Source organism: Convolutriloba macropyga, chromosome 15, assembly GCF_964194025.1.
Source record: "Convolutriloba macropyga chromosome 15, txConMacr16.3, whole genome shotgun sequence".
NCBI lineage: Eukaryota > Metazoa > Xenacoelomorpha > Acoela > Convolutidae > Convolutriloba > Convolutriloba macropyga.
The window spans coordinates 3,474,832-3,502,524 of record NC_134482.1 but is presented as its reverse complement, the minus strand read 5'-3'; the positions used below and the strand labels follow the sequence as shown (position 1 = coordinate 3,502,524).

The 27,693-nt window shown below is 36.4% G+C and overlaps 1 protein-coding gene across 1 annotated transcript; it reads right to left on the bottom strand.

Moving 5' to 3' along the window:
* Positions 1-38: 38 nt before the first annotated feature.
* On the bottom strand, positions 39-27,457 carry LOC142354740 (protein ABHD13-like). The gene is made up of 8 exons (XM_075407122.1): positions 27,207-27,457; positions 15,873-16,039; positions 12,327-12,459; positions 11,451-11,630; positions 7,336-7,615; positions 4,787-4,943; positions 4,125-4,270; positions 39-844 (listed from the first exon to the last, which is right to left on the bottom strand). The coding sequence occupies exons 1-8, from the start codon at positions 27,364-27,366 to the stop codon at positions 610-612; spliced, it is 1,458 nt and encodes a 485-aa protein (XP_075263237.1). The 5' UTR covers positions 27,367-27,457; the 3' UTR covers positions 39-609.
* Positions 27,458-27,693: the final 236 nt, after the last annotated feature.

Below are 27,693 nucleotides of genomic sequence, written 5' to 3'. Positions count from 1 at the left end.
TCTCCTGATTAATCACTGAAAATCTGAGAAAAGGTGAGCCACGTTGAAAAATGTTTTTTCATCGAATAGTACATAAATATTACTGTCTAGGAGCTATAAAACTTACTATGCAACAGTGATAATAACTAGTAATCTGTAGATAAAACTACACAATGGCGTAGCAACATTATTCACAAAGCTCACTTAAAGGTACTCTCGCTCAATTTATACATGGATGTCAAAATCAATTCGAATATCGGTCTGTTCTCGCTAACTAGCCCCGCGAAACGAAATTTGGAATAAGTAATAAAGGATTCTCATTGACATAGGTCTAGATCTATGCTACACACGCTCGCAAAACATTTAAGAACTCAACTCTTGTATAAAGGTTTATCAAAAAGAGTTTAATCAAGATCTTGATGACAATAATGACTTTTTGCAACTCATGAAGAGATCTTGCAAGCTCATACACGTTGAACTAAATATACAGTGCCCTGTTATGGTATGGTTCTCTTCGACCCTATCAAAAATCGTTTCACAGGAATGACATTACAAACTTCTCCAATAATATCAACATCTTTCATCTCTTAGCAAGATGTAATCAATTTCTATTTAAGCGCGATTGTTCTCCTAAACATTTCGACTATTAGTGTGATGCATATCAACAGATGTAGTATTGCTGTTCTGGGGATAGTGCAGATTGTCGTGAGTTGTTTCATTCTCTCTCCTCACAGCCACAGCTGGCAAGTGTATTGAATGCACTGGTGAGTTCACATGTGCTGGCATCCCGCCTCCTCCTGTCGTGGATCCCATTGATACTGACACCCCGGCTGATTTAGAATAGGTATCACTCCTTCCGTTCGGCCTAAACACAGCAACTTAGCATTTATAGTCTCCGTTAGTGACCAACTACCGTTTGTTCTTTTTAAACAAGGACGCATGAGGCCTGGAAACGAAAATTTATTAAGATACGATCATGCCCTCTTGACTTCAACGTAAGGGCAAGTAGCCAAGAAAAGAAACACAATTGACAATCGCCGGACGAATAACTCTCAAGAGACGGTTCCACAGTTTGCAGTAATCAGTGTCTTTATGCCCCCAATGACAATTTAATATAGCCGGCAAAATGTCAGAAAATATCCGCCGTTGACAAGCTTGACGCACATCGGGATTGAAACAGAAAATGAAAAAGAAGCGACAAAAATTGACCGACTTTTATCCCAAATTTCAAAAAAACTGAAAGGTAAGCTTAATACCAATGTCAGCGAGCAATCGCTCTTATGAACTTGGATAACCTAATGCACTAAGACTCAATGACCGGGCTCTATCGAATTATCCCGTCTTTAACTTTGCTCTTTTGACTTTGACGGTATTCACTGCACTGCGATATTCAATGCGCAAAAAATTCGAAATCCATTCAGTTGAAACAGTGAGTGAAGTAAGTCAGAAGTCAAACGTGAAAGTCGTGACTTATGTAAAACCAAAAACTCGATCAAATGGTAAAGCGAATTTAAAAACATAGCAGGACAAGTCCTGACGTACAATTCAAAGAATTTTTAATGACTAAACAAAAAACTAGATCTTGAACGGACTATGGGTGAATTGGGAAAACCATTTCTAAAAAATCAGATCAAAAAAGTAAAAAGAAAAAAATCAATGTCGAAATGCCGCACGTGAGCTAAAAACCGCTAGCGAGAAATGAAGATCTGGTTCAAACTAGGCCTAGTATTAACTATGAATGGATTGGGAAAACAATTTAGAAAAAAATCCCATCCAAAAATCGAAAAAACAGTAAACATTTAAGTGAAATTGCCGCATGTGAACAAAAAACCACTAGCGAGAAAGCGTAATTTCGTTCAAACACTGTTTTCTCACTCTAATTTAAAATTAGAGCGAAAAAATTTCACGCCACAAAACCACTCGCTTTTTCGCTCCACTTCCTGTTTCAGCGTGACCGATATCACTATTCCAATTTGACTTCAAAAATCATGAAAATGTGTGAACAGATCTTGAAAAGAGCGCCCCAACACAATTCAAATTCATTGAATTGTAAAAAGGAGAGCGCCGATATAATAGCGGTTGAGAGGCTGACGACGGTAATCAATAATATTATTAATGAAATCAACCAAGTTTGGTTTTCCCAACTTGGTATACCCCGATTTCAAGTGGATTAGCTCTACGTTTTTTCCAGTTCTCAAAACTACATCCATCAGAGAGGTGTAACTCGTGTCTGAAATTTATTTGTATTTCTTCGTCCAATCTTCGCAGCTAACTTTCGAAATTTGCTGTTGGCCTCTTAATGGGTGTATTATCATACTTTACAATACGTTTGAAGAAGTTGTTTTGAGAACTCATTTCAATGGCATGCCTCTCAAGAAGGACTTTGCGAGAAATTCTGGTTCTAGGATCTCTCATTTCTAATTTCCCGGAAAATAAGCAGCATAAATGGGTGCGCAACCATTAAAGATTTTGTTCAAGAACACAAGATCATAAATAAAAAAAATGTAAAAAAAATTGGCGGCATATTCAAAGTAAGTATACAATTAGTGTACTCCTGATCAGTAAAGCAATTTTTTAAACAGATTTTTCAACATAATTTAATGCAAGTAGGTTGTAATTTTTCCATTTTCTTCAAAGTGACTTTTGCTGGCAACAACACATTTGTACCGTGGAACAAAACCGATAAAAATAACTTTTCACTAAATTGGATTTAACTATCATTTTTGTTGTACTACGTATAGACCTTCGATATTTTTGTCATTTAGTTTGCTATACGTTTTGTTAAACAGCACGTTAGTATGTAAAAATGGCACGTGCAATTAAGGGGCGTAAAAGATGTATGCCACCTAAGCTGGGGGACAGATTAGATTCAAAAATACATCAATGAGTTGTAAGGGTTCAAACGGGGAAAGGGCGGCAAATGCAACTAAGGAGAAGACTGGTTGAGCTCGAAATTACCTTTTGCCCCGGTTTTGCCTGTTCTATTTAACGAAGTAAAGCAATGACATTAATGGCTCTCAAACGGCCGTTGAGTGGTCGGCTTCGGTAGTGACCAGCTGGCTCTTAGAAATGCTAGCATTAGGGGACAGGGGTGAGCAGAGTGGGGGTTCTAGTTGAGAGGGGGCGGCACGAGGGGCGGGAGGTGCAAACAGGTGGAAGAGGGTCGGGGGTTCAAACTATAAGAGCAGCACTTCACGCAAATTTATGTCTCGTCAACAGTTTCGTGGAACCAAATACTTCGAGGCTAGCAAGGCGTAAGCTGAGAGCTGGTCGCCCCGTTTATCTCATTTTTGCGTCAGAAGACTGTAATAAGCTTCAGACGAAACATCGGTCAAGCGAAAATTGCACAAGAAAGACAGCAGGATTAATATAAATGTTACAAACTTTTTTGACAGCAATTGACCAAACTATTTTTTTCTACTGACAGTTTTAACCTTCAATGTTTGCCCCTCTTCAGTGCGGCAAATAAAATTGTATCTAGCAACTAGACACTATCCAACTATTTTAACTTTTCTGGTTTGTAGATATATCGAACGATTGGGCCAATAATCAGCCAAAAAATACGTTGACTCTTCAAAACCGAAAAACTTCTAGAAGTTAATCGTGGGATTAACTTTCTTAGTGGGACTTTTTGTAACTCGTAACACAGAGCAACGGTAGCCAACACAGTTTATAAGCAAATACAATTATTGAAACCACAGAATGTCGAAATATCGTAGAGAAAGTTCAGTTCTATCTATTTAAGTTTTTCTGCCGCATGGTCCTGACAGAAAAACAAAAATTTCTAATTTTTGAAATGTTCTCAATATTTAATGGAATTGTGTCTTAATTTGACTTCATCCCGGCTTAGCTGCAAGTACAACTGAAGGCATCTGTCAATTTAAACAACGAGGCCACCTTTAAAGGTATCAGAAACAAAACCGACTAACGTCGCACGAATTGCTCCCAAAAAAAGGCTACATCCGGACACTACCTCTTTTTCCCATTTTCCCCAAGGACGAAAAGTCAAATGTTTCAGCCGAAAAATCGGTCAAGCGAAAAATATCATTCAAAAGACCACAGGACTAATGCGTTTGAGAGCGATTAAAAATGTACGATCGCCAATATTATTGAGTAAGAAGAACGCATGTCACCAAAACTGATACCTGAATGTTGTTGAGGCGGGCGATGCCGATGACTGACCTACTACACCTCCACCTCCCCCTGGCAATAGCACCTCGTCCATAAATTTCCTGATGGAGTCGTAATACCCAGATGTCATCCAGGTCTCGTTGTGGGTGCCACCCCTCACCTGAATCAACAACAAAAATAAAATTAAGTTCCTATAATTGACACTCGTTGCAATAACAACCGCTGTATAACTCACCGGTGAAATAACAGGTTAACGCCCAATTAACACGAAATCTGCTTCGTCAATACACTACGAGTTTATCACCACTTTCGGTATATAAACAGCGGCGACAAAAGAGATCGTAAAACCCGTAGTCTGATCGCGGAAAAGTTATGCAACAGTTGTAATCTCAGCGAGAGTTGATTAAAAACATTACCACACGGTTGTTATCGCTCTCAAAGTTACTCAACTACTGGGCTTCACCTTGATAATTTTTCCATGACTATAACAACCATGTGGCAATATTCCTTGAATTCATTATTACATCCTATTTCTAACGGAATTATTAACACAACGAGTTTCACTCTTCGCTTGATGATTTCCAAGAAATGGGGAAACTGAAAATATTTGCGATACTATATTTACTTAAGCTGTGCGATACTTCAAGTGTTAAATCTTTTCATTGGACTGACTGACCTTGAGCAGTCGTTTTTTGAGAGCAGCACAGCGTGAAAACAGAGCAGACATCATGTGTGGTGGAACTAGCTGATCCGCCTGTCCACTCACAAAAAGAGACGGGATCTCCACCTGTGATATCTTCTCATTGCTCGCAAACTTGTTCTTGTAGAACAGTCTAGAAATTTGAAAAGTGACTGTCAAGCTTATTGAAGTAGTGAGCAGCAATATAACCAATTATTAGAACATCACCAGCAGATTGCCAAAAATAGCCGCGATAGACGCTTGTGGCCTTCCATGGAATTGAAACAACTAAAGAAATAAGATAGACAGATCGACTACCAGTCCTTTAATAGACCACTGGACTTTTTGGGTAGGAATCGGACTGTAAATTTTATGACACACACGCGGTCTATAAGGAAAAAACACTAACGGAGCTTTTTCAAAATTGATATTCAAAATCAAAAACTCAAGACTAATACGCAAGAATTAGGGCATATAAGTTTGGCACTACTTAGATGCACACAATTGATTTTTAACTAGTAAATGTTCATAAAACTTGAAGTTCTATAAGTGAGTTCTGAAGTCATTTTTTGAGTGAGGCAAGTCACGCAATTGAAGTGAAAGCAGAAATGACGTCACGCACGCAAATTTTAACAGCACAGCAGTAGAACTCACTGAAGTCATTGAAAAAGTCAATTCCAAGAAGACAAGTCGTAAGAATCATCGATGGAGACGACGAATTAAAAAAACAGTAATTCAAAGAATTTTCATGGACTAAGCAGACAACTAGACCTAGAACCGACTATGAAAGGATTGGGAAAACCATTTAAAAAAATCCAATCGAAAAAATTGAAAAAACAAACAGTAAAAACCAAAGTCAAATTGCCGCATGTGAACAAAAAACCACTAACGAGAAAGCAAACATTTGTTCAAACACCGTTTTCTCACTCTACTTTAAAATTAGAGTGAGAAAATTTCACACTGCAAAACCACTCGCTTTTTCACTCCACTTCCTGTTTCGGCGTGACCAAAATCACTACTCCAATTTGACTTCAAAAATCTGTGAACGAAAATGTGTGAACAGAACTTAAAAAAAAGACACTGCCCCAATACAATTCAAATCCTTTGAATTGTAAAAAAAACATAGCAGGACAAGTCCTGAGGTAAAATTCAAAGAATTTTCATTGACAAAACAGAAAACTAGACCTAGTAGGGACTATGGGTAAAATGGGAAAACCATTTCTAAAAAAAATCAGGTCAAAAAAATTTAAAAACAGAAAATCAAAATTGTGCTACACGTGAACAAAAAATTTAGTTTTAACAAACAAAACTAGGCCTAAAATGAACTATGAATGGATTGGGAAAACTATTAAGAAAAAAGACTGATCCAAAAATCGAAAAAACAGTAAAAATTAAACTGAAATTTCCGCAAGTGAACAATAAACCAATAGCGAGAGAGCGAATTTTCGTTCAAATACCGTTTTCTTACTCTACTTTAAAATTATAACGAAAAAACTTCACGCCACAAAACCACTTGCTGTTTTGCTCCACTTCACGTTTCGGCAAGACCAAAATAACTCCAATTTGACTTCAAAAATCACGAATAGGTGTGAACAGATCATAAAACATGACAGGACAAGTCCTGACGTAAAATTCAAAGAATTTTCACTGACTAAACAAAAAACTAGACCTCGAACGGACTATGAGTGAATTGGGAAAACGATTTCTTGAAAAATCAGATCAAAAAAGTTAAAAAAAAAACAAAATGTCGAAATACCGCACGAGAGCTAAAAATGATTAGCGAGAAATGAAAATTTGGTTCAAACAAAAAACTAGGCCTAGAATGAACTATGAATGGATTGGGATAACTATTTAGAAAAAAATCCGATCCAAAAATCGAAAAAACAGTAAACATTAAAGTAAAATTACCGCAAGTGAACAAACAACCACTAGCGAGAAATCGAATTTTTGTTCAAATACCGTTTTCTCACTCTACTTTGAATTTAGAGTTCAAGCCACAAAACCACTCGCTTTTTCGCTCCACTTCCTGTTTCGGCGTGACCAAAATCACTACTCCAATTTGACTTCAAAAATCATGAAAATGTGTGAACAGATCTTAAAAAAAAGACAGCTCCCCAATACAATTCAAATTCTTTGAATTGTAAAAAAAAACCAAGAGAAGGCCAATAATAGCCCCAGCTGTCGCTGTGCGGCTATTAAAAAAATATGTGAACAGATCTTAAAAGACAGCGCAGCAATACAATTCAAATTCTTTGAATTGTAAAAAACCACGATGTTCGCAATAATAGCCGCTATCGCTTCGCGGCTATTAAACATTGTTTCTACTGATGCTCAATTCTCTTGACTTCAAATCCCAAAATGATGAGATTGTTGAATACCAGAAGCAAGCATTTGAAACGTTCTTTTCCTGTTCAAGATAATCTTCGGGTGCCTTATTAAGCTACATGCAGTATCAATCCTATCATATTGATTAGTTTGTTCCATCTCCACTGTTCTTCTCTATTGTTGTTAGTGATACTAGTACATTATATTGATGGTATACTAACCGTGGTATGTAGGAGAACCCTGGTATTTGGAACATGACCTCAGCCACGTCCGCGATATGTGTGAAAGTATTCTCCACAACCAACATTGCTACTGCTCCACTCTGCATCGAAGAAGAGGTGCCCGATGACACCCCACCACCCCCACCCTGGTCAGTTGATGAAACAACAGGACATACAGCTACCTCTGCGATTGCTCTCTTAGTGGCTGCCTGAATTGCCACTGCTCCTCCCAGTGAGCGACCAAAAAGCACCACAGGGCACTCACTCAGCTCCGGATGATCTAAAACAGTACAAGTAATGAATATGGCCGGTAGATTGCCGAAAATAGCCGCCGTTGACGCGCTTGATGCACATCATGATTGAAACAGAAAAAGGAAGAGACAGAAAATGACCGAATTTTTTCTGTTTTTTTTTCAGTGTCAAAAAGTGTTGTAATTTGGCGTGCAGTTTCAGTGAGATTCTAAAACTACACTAAATTCAGCTTCTAAACTGAAAGCTAAACAGCTTAAAACCAATGTCAGCTAGCAAAAACACTGTAATGAACTTTGATAACCTAATGCTCAATGACTTAATGACCGGGCCTTTATCCCGTTTCTTTTGATTTTGCTCTTTTGACTTTGATAGTATTCACATTGCGCAGCTAAAAGAGTGAGTGAAGTAAGTCAGAAGTCAAGAGTGAAAATCGTGACTTACGTAAAACGAATAACGTGATCAAAAGGAAAAGCGTTATAAAAAACATAGCCGGAGGTTTTCCAGAAACGACTCGAAGTCATATCCTCCGAAAGGATTGTTTTTCAAATAGCTAATAACTCCTTGCAAAAAGCATCAATTCAAAGAGAACAAGTCTTAAGTCGAAGAAAAAGAAAATATGGCAGAAAAAACTAATGAAAAATTACGAAAGTTCATTTTATTTTTCATGTAGTACAAGTACACATACAAACAACCAAAATCGTTGTTTCATGCAATGAAGACCATTTAGCCAACCGCAAAAAATCAGCCAAACCTTTATGAGCTCATAAACATCTTCATTTTTGAGGAAAAAGAGAAAAAATAGGAAAATTGTTTAAAATTTCTCAATTTTTTTGTCAAATTGCATAGGAAGAGACAACTTGGTAGCAAAAGAAACTTGCATCCTTTATAGTAAATAGCCTATATGCATAGGCTTTAATTCAATTACCAATAAATACAATAAAACAATATAATGGGTCAAAAAGCTTAAACGGCATTTCAAGGAAGATCTGTGCCGTGCTGTCAAATGTCTAATGCACAAAATATCAAAGGTAAAATTGCCATATGCACTGCTTTCTAAAAACTTTGGGAAAAAATCAGCTTTAGGTTTCAAGAAATAAATTATTTTGAAAAAGCCAAAAAAAAAATTAAAAAATTGGAAAACATGTACTCAATTAGAAATTAAAACACATTAATAGACTCCCAAAAACACTGTGGTATCAATTGCAAACAAAAAAACATCTACGAAAAAGGCTAAACTCATTATTTTTAAACAAAGGATAAGGGCAGAGAAACAAAAATAGATAAAAAACAAAAAGACTAGTTCTTGATTTTTGAAAGTTAAAAATGGAATTGAAAAAAAAGCGAAAAAAGAAAAACAATTAGATTTCCTTATTAAGCTTAAAAATATAAAGCAATGTTCCTGTATTGATTAAAACTTAGAAACATAATTCAAAGATAAGAAACAAAAAAAAATTGCAATAAAAGTGTCAAAAATATTTGCAAAATTTCACTTATCAAAAAACATGGCAGAATTTCAAATACTGAATGCCACAAAATCATTCAACTATTAGTTTTAAAAAAATTCGGATCCCTGACAGTGCACAGAAAGACTTTCCAGTAATTAAATCCAAAAAAGAGCAAAAAAAAACAGAACACTGACACAAATTTAACAAAATCCGGCAAACATATGTACAATTTTTAAAAAAAAACAAAAATACTTCACGTTATAAAGAGGCCTTTAATGCATACAATATCAAAGGTAAATTGTTATATGCACTGATTTCTAAAAAATTTTGGGAAAAACATCCGCTTTAAGTTTCAAAAATTAAGAAATTTATTTAAAAGCCAAAAATAAAACTAAAAAAATTGGGAAATATGAGATCATTTGGAAAATAAAACGCATTATTAGATTCTCAAAAACACTGTGGTATCAATTGCAGAGGTTCACATAGTAACACAGCTTCCATTAAAAATTATTTCTACAAAAAAAAACTAAATTATAAGCGAAAAAAGCTGGGCCAATTGGAGAAAAATACAGCTATAAATGGTTATCTATATGTGGTATATTGTCAAAAAACACTTTTCAAAGTCAGAAATTCATTCACTGATCGAAGCGCATGATCAAAATTTTCCCTCGCTCAAAAACAAATAGTTCACACGGCAATTTTACTCACTTTCGATTTTAGGTCAAAACATCGTCTGAACGAATAGTAAAAAAAAACCTTAAAACCAATACTCCTCCTTCGAGTCGTAAAAAAAGGAGACCGCCTAAATAATAGCCGTTTAGAGGCTGACGGCGGCTATTAAAAAAGTAAACATAACGTAATATATGACGCCTGTAAAGTGCTACTGCAAAGATTTAGAGTAATGAGATCTATGTATATTAGACGCGTTCAAGATCATACTCTGCTTATGAAACATACTCTACAGATTACCGAAAAATAGGCGCCGTTGATTCCAATAAGCATGATTGGGATTGAACGAATAGAAGATATTGAAAAAAAAAATTTTTTGTACAAACGAATTTTTTAAGTCCGATTTACTTTGATGGCATTTCGAAGTTGAACATACTTCTGTTTCTTAGAGAGCGGCTACAGGGGCTACTATCAATACCAATAAGCATAAGAGATGGTAACTAAGACTTACAGGAACGACGTTCAAATAGCGGGCATCTAAAATTAGGCTTTATGGGTTTATCCCGTTTCTATTTCTGACTTCATTTTTTTATACTGACTCTGTTCATTTTGAATTGCTTTGCTGAGCAACTGATGTTAAAATTCACTTTAAGGAGAATGAGAGAAGAGAGAAACTAGCCTAGAAAAGTCAAAAAGATTTTACGCAAAATGTCGAAAAAGCGGCAAAATGGTAAAGCGAAAAAAAGTTCGACGAAGTAAAAAAACATAGCAGGACAAGTCCTGACGTACAATTCAAAGAATTTTCATTGACTAAACAGAAAAACTAGACCTAGAATGGACTATGCGTGAAAGGAGAAAACCATTTTTAAAAAATCAGATCAAAAAATAAGAAAAAAAACAAAAAATCAATGTCAAAATGCCGCATGTGAACAAAAAAACCACTAGCGAGAAATGAAAATTTAATTCAAACAAAAAACTAGGCCTAGAATGAGCTGTGAATTGATTGGGAAAACCATTTAGAAAAAAATCCGATCCAATAAATCGAAAAAACAGTAAAAATCAGAGTGAAATTGCCGCATGTGAACAAAAAACCACTACCGAGAAACCGAATTTTTGTTCAAACACCATTTTCGCACTCTACTTTAAAATCAGAGCGAAAAAAATTCACGCCGCAAAACCACTCGCTTTTTCGCTCCATTTCCTGTTTCGGCGTGACCAAAATCACTACTCCAATTTGACTTCAAAAATCATGAAAATGTGTGAACAGATCTTTAAAAAAAAGACAGCGCCCCAATACAATTCAAATTCTTTGAATTGTAAAAATTCTTTGAATTGTAAAAAAAATAGGAGCGCTATAATAGCCAGCTGAGAAGATGAGGGCGGCTATTAATAATCTAGCACAAACGGAAAAAATTGACAATATTGGATACATTTAGATTTAAAGGATTACACTAGTTAACACAAAACCTTACCTCAAAAAATATTGCGACTTCTTCAACACTTTTTTACACCTCGCAAATTTCGCATGATCTAGATTTGCAGTTGAACGAAAATACTCTCCAAAACAGTTTTAAGCTCTTTGGAAGAGATTTTGGTCAAAGAGATTTCAGTCCAAATTTATTCGATCGATTATTGCCGAAAAGACTACTGTCCAAAATCCATACAAGAGTGTAAATAGTGCACGACTAGTAGCCCAAAGTATATAACTGAAAAGCGCCATTTAAGCACTTGAAGCGAGAGACAACTTACGTTTTACATAATGAATAGCAGCTTTTGCATCCAAATATAAGCCCTTCTCTGATGGGGAACCAGAGCTCTTTCCATATCCTCTGTATTCAACTAGTAGGACATTGCATCTCAGTTTGACCACCATTTCTGTCGCATTAGGCAACCTGTGTCCTATGTTCCCTGCATTCCCGTGAAGATACACTAAACAATAATTAGCATTGTCCATAAAATGGCATAACATCCAATGAAGCGAGAAAACAAGCAACTTTGTTTCCTGGCACTCAAAATTTCAGAAACTATACTGTAACCATAAAAATATTAAAATCCTGCAAAAGGCGTGGACCCGATAATTTATATCCGGTCTCCTTCTCATAACACCCACTTTCACTTAAGACTGAGTGCCCGTAACTGGGTGATATGATGATTGCATAAAAATTAGCATAGCCTAACTGGCATGCATCATGCTCTGTTACACCATGCAAAAATGCACCCTAAAAATCTCAACGCAAACTCTCGAACTTTGATGCAAATGTTTTCTCGTGGCTCCCAGGTCAATAGCTGTTCATTTTAGAAAAGGTTGATTACGTGGTAATGCAGCCACACCAACAAATTATAAGCTCTCCAAGGCAAACAGCTCATTCTAAGCTCAATTTCTTTCAAAAAATTTTCTCGAAACATTTCAAAACTTTTGTCAAGAGATGCTATCATTGTGCACTTTCATTCTCCGAAAAGAATGGCAATCTGATTTACGGTTACCACTACTTTATGCCAAAAAAAGTGTCACAAAGCTTAAAATATCAAAACAAGAATTATGGCCACACTATACTGGAGATTGATAGATTAAAAAAATACATATTCAAGGGCTCATGAATTTCCTCTTAATGCTCAAGAACTTACCAATGCAAGGATAGTTTTGAGGGTTGACGCTCGAATATTTCAACAGATATCCATGTAATGAAACGTAATCTTCACTGAGGAACTGCACACTTTCAAAACCACCCAGGCCTTTCGAATTTTGTGTCGACAGACTCTAAACCACAAAGGTACCAGACAGGACGTCAAGTAGGTTTAAGCACCAAGGATGTACCCAAAAGTACTTTGAAGAACTTTAATCGTCTTTCAGTGCAAAAAAATATAATGTAGAAAAAGTCAATATAATGCTTAAGAGAGCCGAAAAAGAACGTGCTTTGATAATTCAGCAGGCTAAAACTTGAACTGTAAAAGTTGCAGTAATGCAAATAAGTTACCTAAACAACCCAAATTCTTTATGATAAGCAATAAAACCAGGCCAAATAATTAGGGACAGGAAATATTTTTCAGAATTTGGAGCAGGACTAATCTTTGCTTTGTTTAGAGAGGAACTCATTTCTGTAGATTAAACATTCCACTTTCTGAGCATCATGTCCGGACAAAAGAGTCCCTAATTGCAACATAGTCCGAGACAAAATAATCTCGAATAAATATTAAAACAGTGTAAATATAATCTACAAACAATTAACAAACATAATCTATGAGTTAAGCTTCCGAAAGCATTGTTTTTTAATTGATATGAATTAGGATTAACCAAAAAAATTTGTTTCAACATATATAATTTGGCAACAAAATATGTTGTAATCAGCTTAATATTTGTTCAATGAAAAAACAATCATATGAATAACTTAAGGAGTTTCGTTGTTAATTGCTGTGCATGTGTTTAACTCTATGTTTAGTTGGGGCTATTTTGTTAGTGACTGTTTTGTCTCCTTTCTTGGGACTATTTTGTCTGGGACTGAAGAACTACTTATTCAGACACCAAATTAACTACGAGATCTATTCAGTGCAAAAGAATACGTTTTCTGGGATAACTGAAAACCTTCAGAAAAACCACCAGCTCCATAACTTCTTCATGTGAAAAAGTATTTGGCAAAGACTCATTTTCAGCTCCGAGAAAATTGCACACCCAATTTTTTGATCAAAACTTTAAGTCTACAATTTTTTCTTTGAAGTTGATTACAATTCACCAGCTGCGACAGCTCAGAGCACTGACATGGCAGAAAAATGAAACAAGTTATAATTCAAAAGCAAGTAACTTTAAAACATTTTCAGTATTTTTTATTGAAATCTCGAACCGTTATTTTCATAACTTCGCTACTTATCTTTAAGAAATTATTTTGCCTCTCATTTTGATACCAAAACTTAGTCAAATAACTCAGTGCATCCCCCTAACAAGCACGATCACCAAACCGAATATTCGGGAAATGCCCCTCATTACTTGACCTGCCTTTATTGTCTGATATACAAATATAGACCACTTTTAGAAAGAATGCGCTTTCAAAATCCCCTTGAAAAGATATGAAAAGCCTTGGGCAGAAAAATTGTCCATACTAGTATTCAGTTTTTGTTATTTTTGTTTCGAATTTTCATTTAAAGCTTGGTAAAAAAATTAAACATAGCCAACAGACAGCCGGAAAATAGCACATCGGGGTTTAAACAGAAAAGGCAAGAAAAAATGAAATTGACAGAATTTCTTCTTAAGCTTCAAAAAAGTTTTAAACAATTGGGTAGTTTCAGTTGGATTGTAAACCTATACTTAAGTCAGGTTCTTAACTTAAGACTCTAAGGCTTTATACTAATGCCAGATAGCTATCGCTCTAATGAACTTTTATAACCTAAAGCACTGACTTAAAGACCGGGCTTTATCGGATCATCCCGTTTCTTTTGATTTTGCTCTTTTGACTTTGACCCTATTAACTGCATTGCGTAATTCAATGCGTGAAATATTCAAAATCCAATCATTTTAAACAATGAGTGAGGTAAGTCAGAAGTCAACGTGAAAATGGTGACTAATGTAAAACGAAAAACGTGCTCAAAAGGTAAAGCGAATTTTAAAAAAGGAGAGCGCCTAATAGCCGTTGAGAGGCTGACGGCGGCCATTAACAACGCATACCCGCAGATTTAAAGTATTTTTCGTTTTAGTTGCTACTAAGACGAGGTGTGGCACAAAAAACACTTGGGGACAGGATTCCAAACTTCAATGAACCCGTTTTTGCTCTAAAGTGTTTTTAAAATGTTTTCTAAATGAGTGATAATCTAGCTGCCTAAAAACCTGCCTAACAACGAACAGAACGTAAACGACCCCAATTCTGGGGGAACTTTTAGGCTATCACAAAAACTGTTCTCCATAGCTTTCAAAATAATCATATTAGGAAAAAAAATTGAAGTGACAGAAATGCCACCATCTTTCCAACATGAGCTTCGTTTACCAGGGACTCGCCAGATTTTAAAAATAATATCACGAAAGATTAAGTAAAGAAATACATCTAACAACTCAGGTACGTTGCTAACCTCCAAAACATCTGAATCATTCAGGTCACTGGATTTTGAAACTTTTAACAAATTTCAAAACTCAAAGCATTAAACTATCTTCGCTTGAATCACGGCAGAAAAATGACCGGATCAGCACCAGACTTTTGCTTAAAATAAATGAGCATCAGAAAACACTAAACTAATTAAGGCAAACTAACTTTTTAACTAAGTTCAAAAAACCACAGTTAACATTAACAACGAACGTCGGAAAAAAATTATATGAAACAAATTGCGAGTGGTCGGCTAGAGGCTAGATCCAATGGGTGAGTGGGCAACAAAAAAGGTACAGGAATCATTTTAAGAGCGATTAATTCCCGCTTAAAACTTCACACGACTGAACTAAAACCAGGTAGGACAAATGCGACATCACACTAATTCCAACTTCTGTATGGCAGGGGACATGAAAACGTGCTGTTTGGCCTGTTAAGGCGTCCTCAAAAGGACTCGAAACAAAAAATACGCCGGCACCAAAGCAAAAAAAGACATAACAAAATCAGTCTCCAGCTATAGCATCACGGTTGGTACGGATTAATGTGTGCCTTTGAAGTAATTGGAAAGCATCGTGTATTTCAAAGATTAGCTAGGTTATAAAGACTATGTATCTAGAGCTACTTTTAATTGAAAAATCATTATGTTAAATAGAGCGGCAAAAAGAACAAAGGAGCACTGTCATTACCCAAATTTGAGGACATCGTAACTTCTGCTGACGCCTCAGGCAGACAAGCGTAGCGAAAAGATGAAAATTGGTTGAAGTTAAAAGTCACCTATAAGGATCCTAGGCGGAAACAAAAGTATTTAAAATATGATAAAGCTTACGATAAACGAGAAGATAATTCATCCTATGGCCTGTTGATTGATAAAACAGCACACGCGGGCGGTTGATACAAAAATCAAAACCAGAAGTTCAAACAAAACAGATTAAAAATATTCTATTCAGTGGTTCTACTTTTTTGCATTAAAATTACAAGCTGTCGAAAATTGAGGCTGTAAGATTTAAAAACGGTAGGCCTTTTAACAAATGGCTTACCAGGTCAACACTGATAGTACAAAATTATGTGCAATTACATTCAGTGATACCGATAGTGTATAAATACGCACTTGTACATAGAGACGTGAGTTTGGTGGGTTATCGTTGTGGTAGAGGAGAATGTCTTGAGAGTAGAAGACGACACCAAACAGGGACACCACAACCAGTACAAACAGGAACACTTCCACTTCTCCCTCGAAGTAATAAAAGGCCAACAGCAGCGGCAAAATGGAGTACGCTGAAACAGTCGAGGGTAGCACCACACGGATCGTTACTGATCAACCACAACTATCATGACGCTCTGACTAACTTTTACAAAAACTTGTTACTAATGCCGATTTATCTAAAAATTTATAACAAAACCGAAAAATCAAAAAAGCTAATTTCAGCAAAGATTTGGACCTAGAGAAAGACTTTATTATCCCTGCACCTACCCGACAGCTTCAAGGTAATTTCCATTACAGCAAGAACAACAAACATAGCCGGCATCTTGCCGGAAAACAGCCGCAATAGATGCTTGTGGCTAAGACCACCAGAGCTTTAATAGACCACTAAACTTTTTGGGTTAGATTCGGACTGTCATTTTCATGAGACATATAAGCGGCTTTTCAAAATTATTATTCGAAATCAAAAAGTCAAGACTTTAATAATCAAGGACAAGAATTAGGGCATATATGTTTGGCACTACTTAGATGCACACTATTGAGTTCAGATGCACACATTGAGAGTGGTAAGTCACGAAATTGACCTAAAAGAAACAAAAACGTGGGACGTAGGGCAAGACGAAACAAAAATCTGTTAGACGAAGTAAAAAACATAGCAGGACAAGTCCTGAAGTACAATATGTAAAAATTCCGCATGTAAACAAAAAACCTTTAGCGAGAAATGGAAACTTGGTTAAAGAAAAAACTAAGTCTAGAATGAACTATGAATGGATTTGGGAAACCATTTAGAAAAAAATCCGATCCAAAAAATTGAAAAAACAGTAAAAAATCAAAGTGAAATTGTCGCATAAGAACAAAAAACCAGTAGCGAGAAAGCGAATTTTTGTTCAAAGACCGTTTTCTCTCTACTTTATTAAAATTAGAGCAACAAAAAATTCACGCCGCAAAACCACTCGCTTTTTCGCTCTACTTCCTGTTTCCGCGTGACCAAAAACACTATTCCAATTTGACTTCAAAAATCATGAAAATGTGTGAACAGATCTTGAAAAAAAGAGCGCCCCGAAACAATTCAAAATCTATGAGGAGCGCAAAAATAGCCACCTGGAACTCCTGACGCGGCTATTAACAAAAAATATAGCAGAACAGATCCAGAACGGGACGCTGAAAAAGTAAAATGAAATCTCCATTCATCGCAACATCCAAATTTAAAAAACTCAAAAAAAATATTAGGCTCTTAAATAAAAAACAATTCTGAAATTCCGTTTTAGTCAATAATTAAAGCTGATCTTGCTCAGTAAGTCATAAAATGAGCACAACTGTCTTATTTCTTAGCAAAGAGCTCCGAAGCTAAGAGCTCGAAGCTGAGGAGCCCGCTCCATCAGTGCTTACAAAGATAAGTGGGCAGAAAAAGGATTTTTCGATCTCAATTTTTTAATAACTGTTTATTTTTATTGATTCATTATTCTTGTTGGTTTCACTCCTGGTTTCAACATTATGGCACACATCAAAAACAAGATTTACAGAGGAATCTTGCAGCTCATGGTGTCTCCCCAGATGGAAAAAGAAGTGCAAGTGCTTCTGTTAAATTTTCATGGCAGGCACACATAATCTTCACCGTTGCCTTACGATCGCCATTACGTTAAGCCAACAATGTTTCTTTTTCACTAGCATGATCAAGTGAGCGAATCAGATATAATCAACTGTTACATTTCCGCATCTTCAGACAGATATAAGGGACATGAAAGCTGAATTGATCTTTTGTATTTATCAGAACAATAATCCGGTCTCAGAAGGCTTAAACAACACTACCTACCGACAGCAAGAAAATTTCCCGGGAATCTTTACTAAATTTGGTATTAAGTCATCATTTATTGCTTTTTGACATTACATCAAACAACTTTCAAAATTGGGGGTGGTGTTGGTCACGAATGTAAGCTTATACTGAAATTATGTAGTTAACGACTTTTATACTTTGTGATAAAATTTAACCAATAGTTTAATATCAATCATCTGTTGTTAATTAAATCATATTTCAGTTCTTCTAATGAGGTTCTTGCAGTTCACAAAAGAATATCTGGTAACATTTAATTCTCTTCGTCACTATTTCTAATCCTGTTTAACCATTCAAATCTCTCTAGTACTTTGTTTCTACAATTCAAAACATTCTTAAAGAAGGTCCTTCATATAAAATGGAAGTCGGTAAACTCGGGGGGGGGGGGTAAATAGGTGGGGGGGGGGGGTAAATAGGTAAAATCCTATGAAGAAGCCGTAAGCTTTGATATTAAGTCCAGCGTCGTCATCAGTAGTGGTTCTTCTACATGCGAAGTCTTCACATTACGAGGTCTGAAGACAGGGCACTATTTCGACATCGCAATATTTGAGGTCATCGTGTCTAATGAGTGTACAGCCACTTTTTAAGCAAAGTAGAGCTTATGCTACATTAAAAAATTGCCCACATGCGCATGTTGATGTTAATTTTACGGAATCCCATCCATGTCTAACGGCAATTGCATTTCTTAAATTTCACCGTGGTTATTAACAAAATGATAACTTTTCATTGGAAGTGCGTTTAGCCAGCATGACGATCCTTTGTCCATAGCCAACTCTAGAGAATGTGCCTCTTTTTCATTGATGACATCTTTCAACGACGAATTTTTTGGTCGGAAAACTTTCTGGTTATTTTCTGAGTTTGAAGAATTCTTTCCTGATAAAGAAATCCGCATCTACAGCGTTATGATTCTGTAATGGCTCATATCTGAAAAGATCTTTCATATTCGTTTACCTGTCTTGAAGTAGAAGAACTTCTTTAACCGGAAGAAAAAACCTGATATTTATCGTGAGAAGGGTGTTTCAACAATTAAGTAATGAGAATTTTCTCGACTTTGTTTTTAACTTAACACGGCAGTTTGTCAAAATATGGAAAGTTCTTGTAATAACAGTCAACTTATGTTGCAGTCTCTTTGGAAAGAATTTGTTACCGTTCTGGGAGACACATTACTATGTTTGACAAGTTTGCTAAGCAAGCTAGAGTAGTTCATGAACATTTCAATGAAAACATTGCAGCTCTTATCAGAACCCATAACTGAACCCAGAACACGATGACATTTAATGATATCAACTCCTGAGAAAAGTTTAGGCCTTCTGAACAAATTCTGCTTTTGTATTCAGATGACATTCGACTACATTATACACCATAGACTGTCATGTTTATTGAGCTAATCCAGTATCACTCAAAGTGATTCAATACTACCACCCATTTACCGTCGTCTGCGTATCATTTGAGTCAAAGTTCGATTTTCAAGCATGTCGAATTAAAAATTAATGAAAAATCGTTCCGATGGCATCATATACAACTTCTTACAGCCGTAAAAATTGAGGAACAAAACTCTGATGTTTTTAGAGTAAGTTATCTACTTAGACTGTTAAATGCATTCCTGGTATCAATCAAATGAATAGCTTCGGTAGTATCCTCAAGAACGCGTCAAAAGACTGCATGAAAAGCATGATCGATGCCCCTTTTTTTCTCCAAGACACTGCTGTACGTTTCCGCCAAATAATTGGAAAGCTGGTTTAACGCATTTTATTCTACTCCTAACCATATCTCTTAAGAGCTCGTTAATGCCAATTGGACTTACCCCCGCGAATCTATCGAGTACAATCAAACATTAAGTGTTATATAAACTCAAGGAAATCTAGTTCGGCAACAACTCTGCAATCTTGGACAATGCTTTGCAGAGATTGTTGGAGGAATTGTGTGATGTCAATAGTTGTCTCCAATTGCCTATATCCAGACCAGATGGACCCAGACAACATGGGACATCGCTGGCATTTGTTGTCAGCGCGGCACGCCTTTTGTTCAAATATAGAAGGATGGAACGACAAATCTCGATTTTTCAGATCGGTTACGACATAAGTAGGGCCAGATTTTTAACTACATGGGAGCATTTCATGCAGAATATTGAGTACAGTATGATATTTTCCCTCGATAATCATTGATTTTTTGTTAGACGCCCCAGAAGTGCCTTTGCCTCATCAAACAGGTTGTCAAATTTGCGCTTCAGCCAAAGATTGAGCCATCTAGACAAAGTTCTTATTGAACGGTCTTAAAAACTTTTTATCTTTCTAAAATTTTTCCAGAACTCGCAGGGTTCAGGGCGTGCATCGTAAGAGGCAGTCTGGCTATTTAAAGCTGGTTTTTTCCGGATCAATTGTTTTGTTGGAGCAGTGTTCGCAATTGAATATCGGAAGATGATCGTTTTTATTTCAAAGGCCATTGCACTTGATATGCAACTGAATCACCAATCTGTAATTTTTCCGAGGTGACAAGAACAGTAAGAGCAGTGAAGACCAACTGCTAAACTATAAAGATGAAATAATTAAAGGAAATAATTAAAGGAGACATTAAAGGAAATAATCAAATTTAAGTTTATTATTTGATGTGGCAATAAATTTAAGGGAGATAACAATAAGCGGTTGTACTTTATAACATACCATGTCCAAAAAAACTTGGTTGCATTCAATGAAGGTAGAACAGGCGTAAGAGCGATCATTGAATCCTGCTACAATGCATACTCGAATCATACGAGAGGATATTCGTTGACTTCATTGAAGAGGCCAATCAGATTAGCTCCAATTTATGAACAAATGCGTACTCCGGCTGCTAGATCTTCAATATACTGTCTCCTAGATGTACGAGTTAATGGATCTTTTGCATTTCAGGGCAGGTATGAGCAGCGATTTAGCTCTCATAACTTGGCAAGATATGAACCAGTGTCGTCTGATTCACACATGCACAACCAGTCTCAATCACACGAAAATACACAGGGGCACACTGGAGTACATATTCAGCATATATATAAATATATATATATATATATATATATATATATATATATATATATATATAAAACTGTACACATGCTATATTTACAAAATGCGTGTGTAGGAACAGTACAAACAAGTTCAGATAATACTGCACATCTTAAATAATATTCTCTACACTGCATTTTGACTGTTAATGCAGACATTAACTCATCCTAATTCATTTTATCTAAAACAAACTAACGCATTTTTGAGTTATGGTTTGCGTATGGGTCACACGCATTAGGTCTCCATTTTCAAGAAGAAAAAAAGTATCAAGTGAAGTATTTAGGCTTTGGACTATTTGTTTATAAATTAATTGCAAATTGTCTTTTACAACTACTTGAGCACTCTCTTGACTAATTGCCTGAAGAAACATTAAATAGTTTCTAATTGGGTTATGCCTTCTACTATGTCAAGACTGACCTCAAAGCAAGATGAGACTTGTCAACATTGTAGCAGAGTAACAGGAGGACAAAAATGGCTTTTATGTGAGTGCTGCCACAGATGGACACAGTGATTGTATAGGTTGTACTAAAAATGAGTGCAAGAGGCTGGAAAACGCAATAAACAAAGTTCATCTATGACCCATGTTTACCATCAGCCAAGGCGAACATGGCTGGCAGTGCAAAATCCCGTGCGCTGACGGAGAATATTTCCAAACTCAAGCAAATAGTTCACTCAGTAAAGGAGGCGGTTATTGTGCTTGGATCAACTGCGCCCGAAACAGCAGCTCCACTTTCAAATTTCGAAGCAAGGTATTCGTCGATTACAAAAAGCTCATGATTATGCAGGCGAATTAAGACTTAGTAGAATAACTAAACTCAAAAAGCAAACAATACAAGAAACGACTTTTTTGCGCATAATGAGAACCTATTAATAGATGCTGTTAGTAATCTTAGATTAAGGGCGGACGAAATAGTCAGCTTTCATAGACTTGCAAAGTTCAAAGCAGACAAAATACGTCCCAGGCAAGTTTTAGCGAAGTTCCGCAGTCTTTATGTGACAGACAACCTTTTAACTCGTGTATCGATGCCTTAACTGTACCAGCCTAAAATTAGTGGCGGCCACTATGTTTTATTTCTACATCTCCAAACAAAGAAGAATAAGCAAATGAGAAGCAGCCACGTAAAAATCAACAAAAACTTAAATCATGAGAAGGAAATCTGTCAAATTTGCAAACAAGAAACGGTATTATGTATCTAAAAATGACCTATGTACAAAACGACTGACTGACAATTCGCACAGGCGAAATCAGTGTTCTTTGCTACAATGTACGTAGTTAGTTCAAATTTGAAATACGACAGATATTTGCAATTTTTTCAACCATCCATAGTTCTGACTTTATCTGCGTCTCTGAAACGTGGCTTAACGCTAATATCGCAGAAGCAGATCTCATTTTACTAAACTATCAGTGTTTTTGCTCCAAAAGAGAAACTTCGACAATTTGTACGGCTCCGGGCAGAAAAATGATTTGTGTAAAACGTAATGTCGATTGTGAGAAATATATTTTCGCTTGAGAAAAAAAAATGATCAACTACTTTATGCTTATATCCCTGTGAAAGAAGAAAATTTTGTCCATTTCACTGTATCTTCCTTTGTCCAGTAGCAAATATGTGTATAGCCAGAGTCAACTAATTGATTTATTTGTCAATATATTTAAAGCCAAAAAAAATAGCCGATGAAATCATAATTCATGGAAACTTAAATTTTCCAATCATCAACTGGTGAAGCCGGTCATTATGTCATCCAATAAAAAACACGTCCCTAAAAAATTCGAGGAAAACAAATTGAAGCCGATTGTAAAATCAACAGGAGTTCTAGAGTTCATCCTGACCAGCAATGATGTTCAGATTGACACGGATTTCAGATTTTACCCTTCTTCCAAATCATTTTAAGTTTCGAAGTTTAATGTTGAACTTTTTAGCTTAACTAGGCGAACACTTCTTTACAAAGTAATTTTTTATTTCTTGCAAAGGAGATTATAATCAGCTCAATCAAACGTTTAGTAGCTACTGCTGGTCAAATCCAATTAAAGCTCTCAAATTATGGTACAAGTGGCTGGAAGATGGCCTGGCAGCATGTATTCCAAAATGAACACTTCACAGAGCATCCTTGCCCCCATGCGTGTCCCAAGACAATTCGCCCTTAATGAAACGCGGCTTAACGATAATTTTGCAGAAGCAGATCTCTTTTTACCAAACTATCAGTGTCTTTGCTCCAAAAGAGAAACTTCGACAATTTGTCCGGCTCCGGGCGGAACAAGGATTCGTGTAAAACGTTATGTCGTTTGTGAGAAATATATTTTCGCTTGAGAAAAAAATGATCAACTACTTTATGCTTATATCCCTGTGAAAGAAGAACATTTTGTCCATTTCACTGTATCTTCCTTTGTCCAGTAGCAAATATGTGTATAGCCAGAGTCAACTAATTGATTCAGTTGTCAACCTATTTAAAGCCAAAAAGTTAGCCAATGAAGTCATAAATCATGGAAAATTAAATTTTCCAACCATCAACTGGTGAAGCCTGTCATCGAGTCATCCAAATAAAAACACGTCCCTAAAAAATTCGAGGAAATCAAATTGAAGCCAATTGTAAAAGCAACAGGAGTTCTAGAGTTCATCCTGACCAGCAATGATGTTCAGATTATTGACACGGATTTCAGATTTTACCCTTCTTCCCAATTTTTTTTCATAAGTTTTGAAGTTAAATGTAGAACTTTTGAACTTAACGAGGCGAACTGCTTCTGTACAAAAAATTTTGTTTTTGCAAATGAGATTATAATCAGCTCAATCAAACGTTACAAGTTTAGTCGCTACTGCCGGTCAAATCCAATTAAAGTTCTCGAATTATGGCACAAGTGGCTGAAAGATGGAAGATGTATTCCAAAATAAACAATTCACAGAGCATCCTTGCCCCAATGCGTGTCTCAAGACAATTTGTCCTTAATAAAATTTTTGAAAACGAAAAAATAGCCGTCATCAGGCTCAAAAATTCAATATTGGTTAAGAAAGCAGAGATCGAAGCATGCAGAGAAAAAGTTGAATACGAAAAAGGCTCGCTGCTGGAAGAAGCACAACCAAGCCTTCTAAGTATTTCAGCTTTACGTAATACACAAATGCCTCATATAGTGCAGTTTCTGGGCTCCTTTGCAAATGACAAATCGAAAGCAGAATATCCGCACAGTTTTTCTCGTCTGTCTATTTTACCACGATCTCCTTATACTGAGCCCGAGATATCTGAATGCAATGAAGTGACAGAGAAAATTTCAATTAGCTAGAAGGAAATAAGGAGTATCTGTTCTAACTTAGACACGAACAAAGGTGCGGTTGCTTACAACCAATTTTCTTTCAGAAACTACGAATTACGTTGAGTCATTCTCTAGCTCAATTTTTTTGCTAAAATGTTCAGACTTGCACTTTCTCTAATTTCTGGAAAACGCCTTTAGTCAGCCCTCTTTTTTAAAGAGGTGAATCATCGGACATTTCAAATTATCGGCCCGTTCCGCTTCAGTGCATCACGTCAAAAAATTCTTACCGGGTAGTATTCAATTAACTCTATGAGCATTATTCACCCTATCTGCATATACTGCAAACTTGCTGCCGAAGAAATCGATCTACAGTCTCACAGTTACTAGTTTTTCTACCAAAAAAAGTCTACAAAGGTGTCGAACAGCAAAAAAGAGGTTGATACTTTCACTGATTACATTTAAGTTTTCGATCGTGTAAACAATGACACTTTACACAGAAAATTGTTCAAAACAGGGGTGCCAGGAAAATTTTTAGAGGTAATTAGAATCGTATCTTGTGCGTCGATCTCTGAGCGTAAAAGTCAATAGCACTTTTTCTTCGGAGTTTAAGGCATTCAGTGGAGTAGCACAGGGTAGCAATTCTTGGGATCTATTCTGTCCCCCCCCCCCCCCAGCTTAGTGAGCATAAATCTTTTATGACCCCAGGCACACCTGCTATTTTCATACAAAGTAACATGCTATATAACAACATATAAATTGTAACTGAGGGTAATAAAAAACACACGGTGGGGCCAAACAGAATTGAACCAATTTGTCTGTGAGCGACCTACCAAACTCGTGCACAGGCCTTTCTCCTCTGCTATTTGCCGTGGATGCAAAGTTTTGAGTGTTGGCCTAGAAAAATAGAAAATTCAAGCTGACCGCAATAATCTGTTCAGCTGGAATTCTGAAAATTCTATGCCTTTTAACTTGAAATGCGCTCATATCAAAATTGCTAAAATACATGAAAATTATGTTGTTGGGACAACACCAATGAATCAGCGGCTTCCCAAAGTGACCTAGGTCTTATTTCTTCAAGAGAGCTAAAATGGAACTAGCATAACGATAAGGCCAACTGCAAGGTTATGAATGTTTTTTATGATCAAGAATTTGTGACTCTGATCCGCCAACAAAACAGCGACTGGAGCTGCACAAGTCAGTGATCGTACCAATTTTAGTGTACGGCAGTCCATGTTATGGTTTACGGCGCTATGTTATGACAGCTTCAAAATGTGCGTTGTCTACGTTGAACTAACATTTAAAGATGCCCCTTCGTCCCTGTCAATTCTACCACTGCCTATGTATATAGAGCTAATAAACCTCCTACCTTTGGCTAAATTAGTTGAAAGTCGCAACGCTACCAGTTTACTCAAGATTACCTTATACACAGAGTGATTCCGCCGCAATTAGATTCAGCTTTCAAGATAAGTGAGGAAAAATCTAGAGGAGAACTCCTTCTTTCAAACATATTACAATTTGGAAGATTACATCAACGTTGAAATTGGAGATACTATGGCGTGTAATATTTTAGAATATCGTTGGCAGTAACATTGTCTAGCGTTTGTGATTCCAAAATGCAGATAGAAGCATAGAAGAACAAGAAGAAGGAAAACCAATAGCAAATGACATTTTCCTAACTCCATCTTGTCGAAATTTGATAATGCTTGAAATTTGTCTCAAAATTTGAAGCACTTGAGCTTCAGTTCATATTTAAGTTTATTGGTTCTATGAGCTCATCCAATTTGTCAACCAATTTTCGATTCATTTTAAGCACATTTAACATTTCCAACTGCACATTTTCAACAGAGAGAGAGAGAAAGACTTAATTCTCAAAGAGAAACCAAAAGTATTAGCATATGCTCTTCATAACAACACAATTTGAACAAGTACATACAACATAATAGGTACAGATTAAGTCAACGCAAAACGTTTTTTTTAATCAAGAAATCTTTGACAGCATTTATGTCACTCTTACTGAATCCGGTAATAATCTTATGACGAAAGAGATAATTAGCCATAACTGTACTCCGTGAGAAGAATGATTTTGAGTTGCTAAATTTGAATAAGCTGGAGCAGACACGTTTTCACTTTGTCTGCGAGCTTCAGTTTGTCTGCAATTCCGATCTTCAGACATCGGCGAGCTTCAGACATGGGCGAAATATGTGGAGTTCCGACAAACTTGGTAATTTAATAAAAAGATGCTCTGATGGATCAGCTAATTCGATATCAATTCAATTAAACATTCGCTCTTGGGGGAATATATAAACTTACCTCTGTTTTTTCCGCAATTCAATTCTAATGGACATACTTTAGATCCTCGGAGCTTTGTTCGTTTTGTGGTTCCCATTTTTCAAATCAATAGAACTTTTGCTTTTTCCTTAATCGGGAGTTTGATCGTCAGGATATTACAATGCTGTAAGGCTGAAAATTGGCTGCAAAATAATAAGCAACCTAAACACTAAACATCCAATCAAAGTGACTTTTGATCCCTTTTGACATTACTGTAACACATTGGAATGACGGAAAACGTTCATTAGCAAAATTCTGGGATCTGTTGCCCCCCCCCCCCCCACCTCCAGTGTTTTTTATGACCCCCAGTTACAAACTGTCTTGTTATATACCACGTTACTAGTTAAAAATAATGCACGTTCGCCTGTGGGTCATAAAACATATATTCTCACTAAGCTGGGGGGGGGGGGGGGCGAAACAGAATAGATCGGAATTCTGTGATGTTTCCAGGTCTTGTCTGGAGCAAATGTTAAAAGACTTGTGATCTTTCAAGGTTTTGCTATTAGAATATAAATTTCATATATCTTCCAAATGCAAAATAAATTCCATATCATCTTGAAAAAAAATACAATGGTCCTCCTGCCTTTCACTAACGAAAAATGACCCGTAAACAACGAAAATGTGGAAATTAGAAAAACTCATCACAAAAATTTAAAATTTAGTTAAAATTATTTTTTGAAGTATTGTTCAATTCAAATTTGTCGCAAATGTTATCGGTTGGCTTTCTAATTTAAAGCAATGGATTTTAGTATTCTTGGGGCCCGTAAAAAACCCACCTAGTTGAAAAAGCAATCTCGTTATACCTGAAACTTTCCAGAAACTTCCTAAAAGAGCCAGAAGTTCACTTCCCAATGGAACTTTGCCGAGCATGTGATCAACTGCTAGCATTCTTCGACCACCTCCACAACTCCTCTTGCAATAAAAACGTAGCTGTTTGATACACGGTGATATGTGAAACCGCATGGGTATAATTCTGAGAACACGGCCCCTTTTCACTAATCAAAGCCAAATTCTTTTTTCGACCATTAGCTGAGCTGAAATGACAATTTTTCACACAGAGAAAGAGATTGTTGAGTCCTCGTTGAGCCAAAACAAGTGACAAGGTAAAATTACAGCCTCTGATGGCAGTGGTAGCTATACGCTCTAGTTGGAGGAGTCGCTATACGCTCCGGTTGAAGGGGGTATAATGAACGAGGATGACTAATCACATTTAATTCAGCAATCAAATTCATTTGGAAACGAAAGCAATTGATATGAATCAAAAATGAAGGAGAAGCGTGAAAAGTCGCC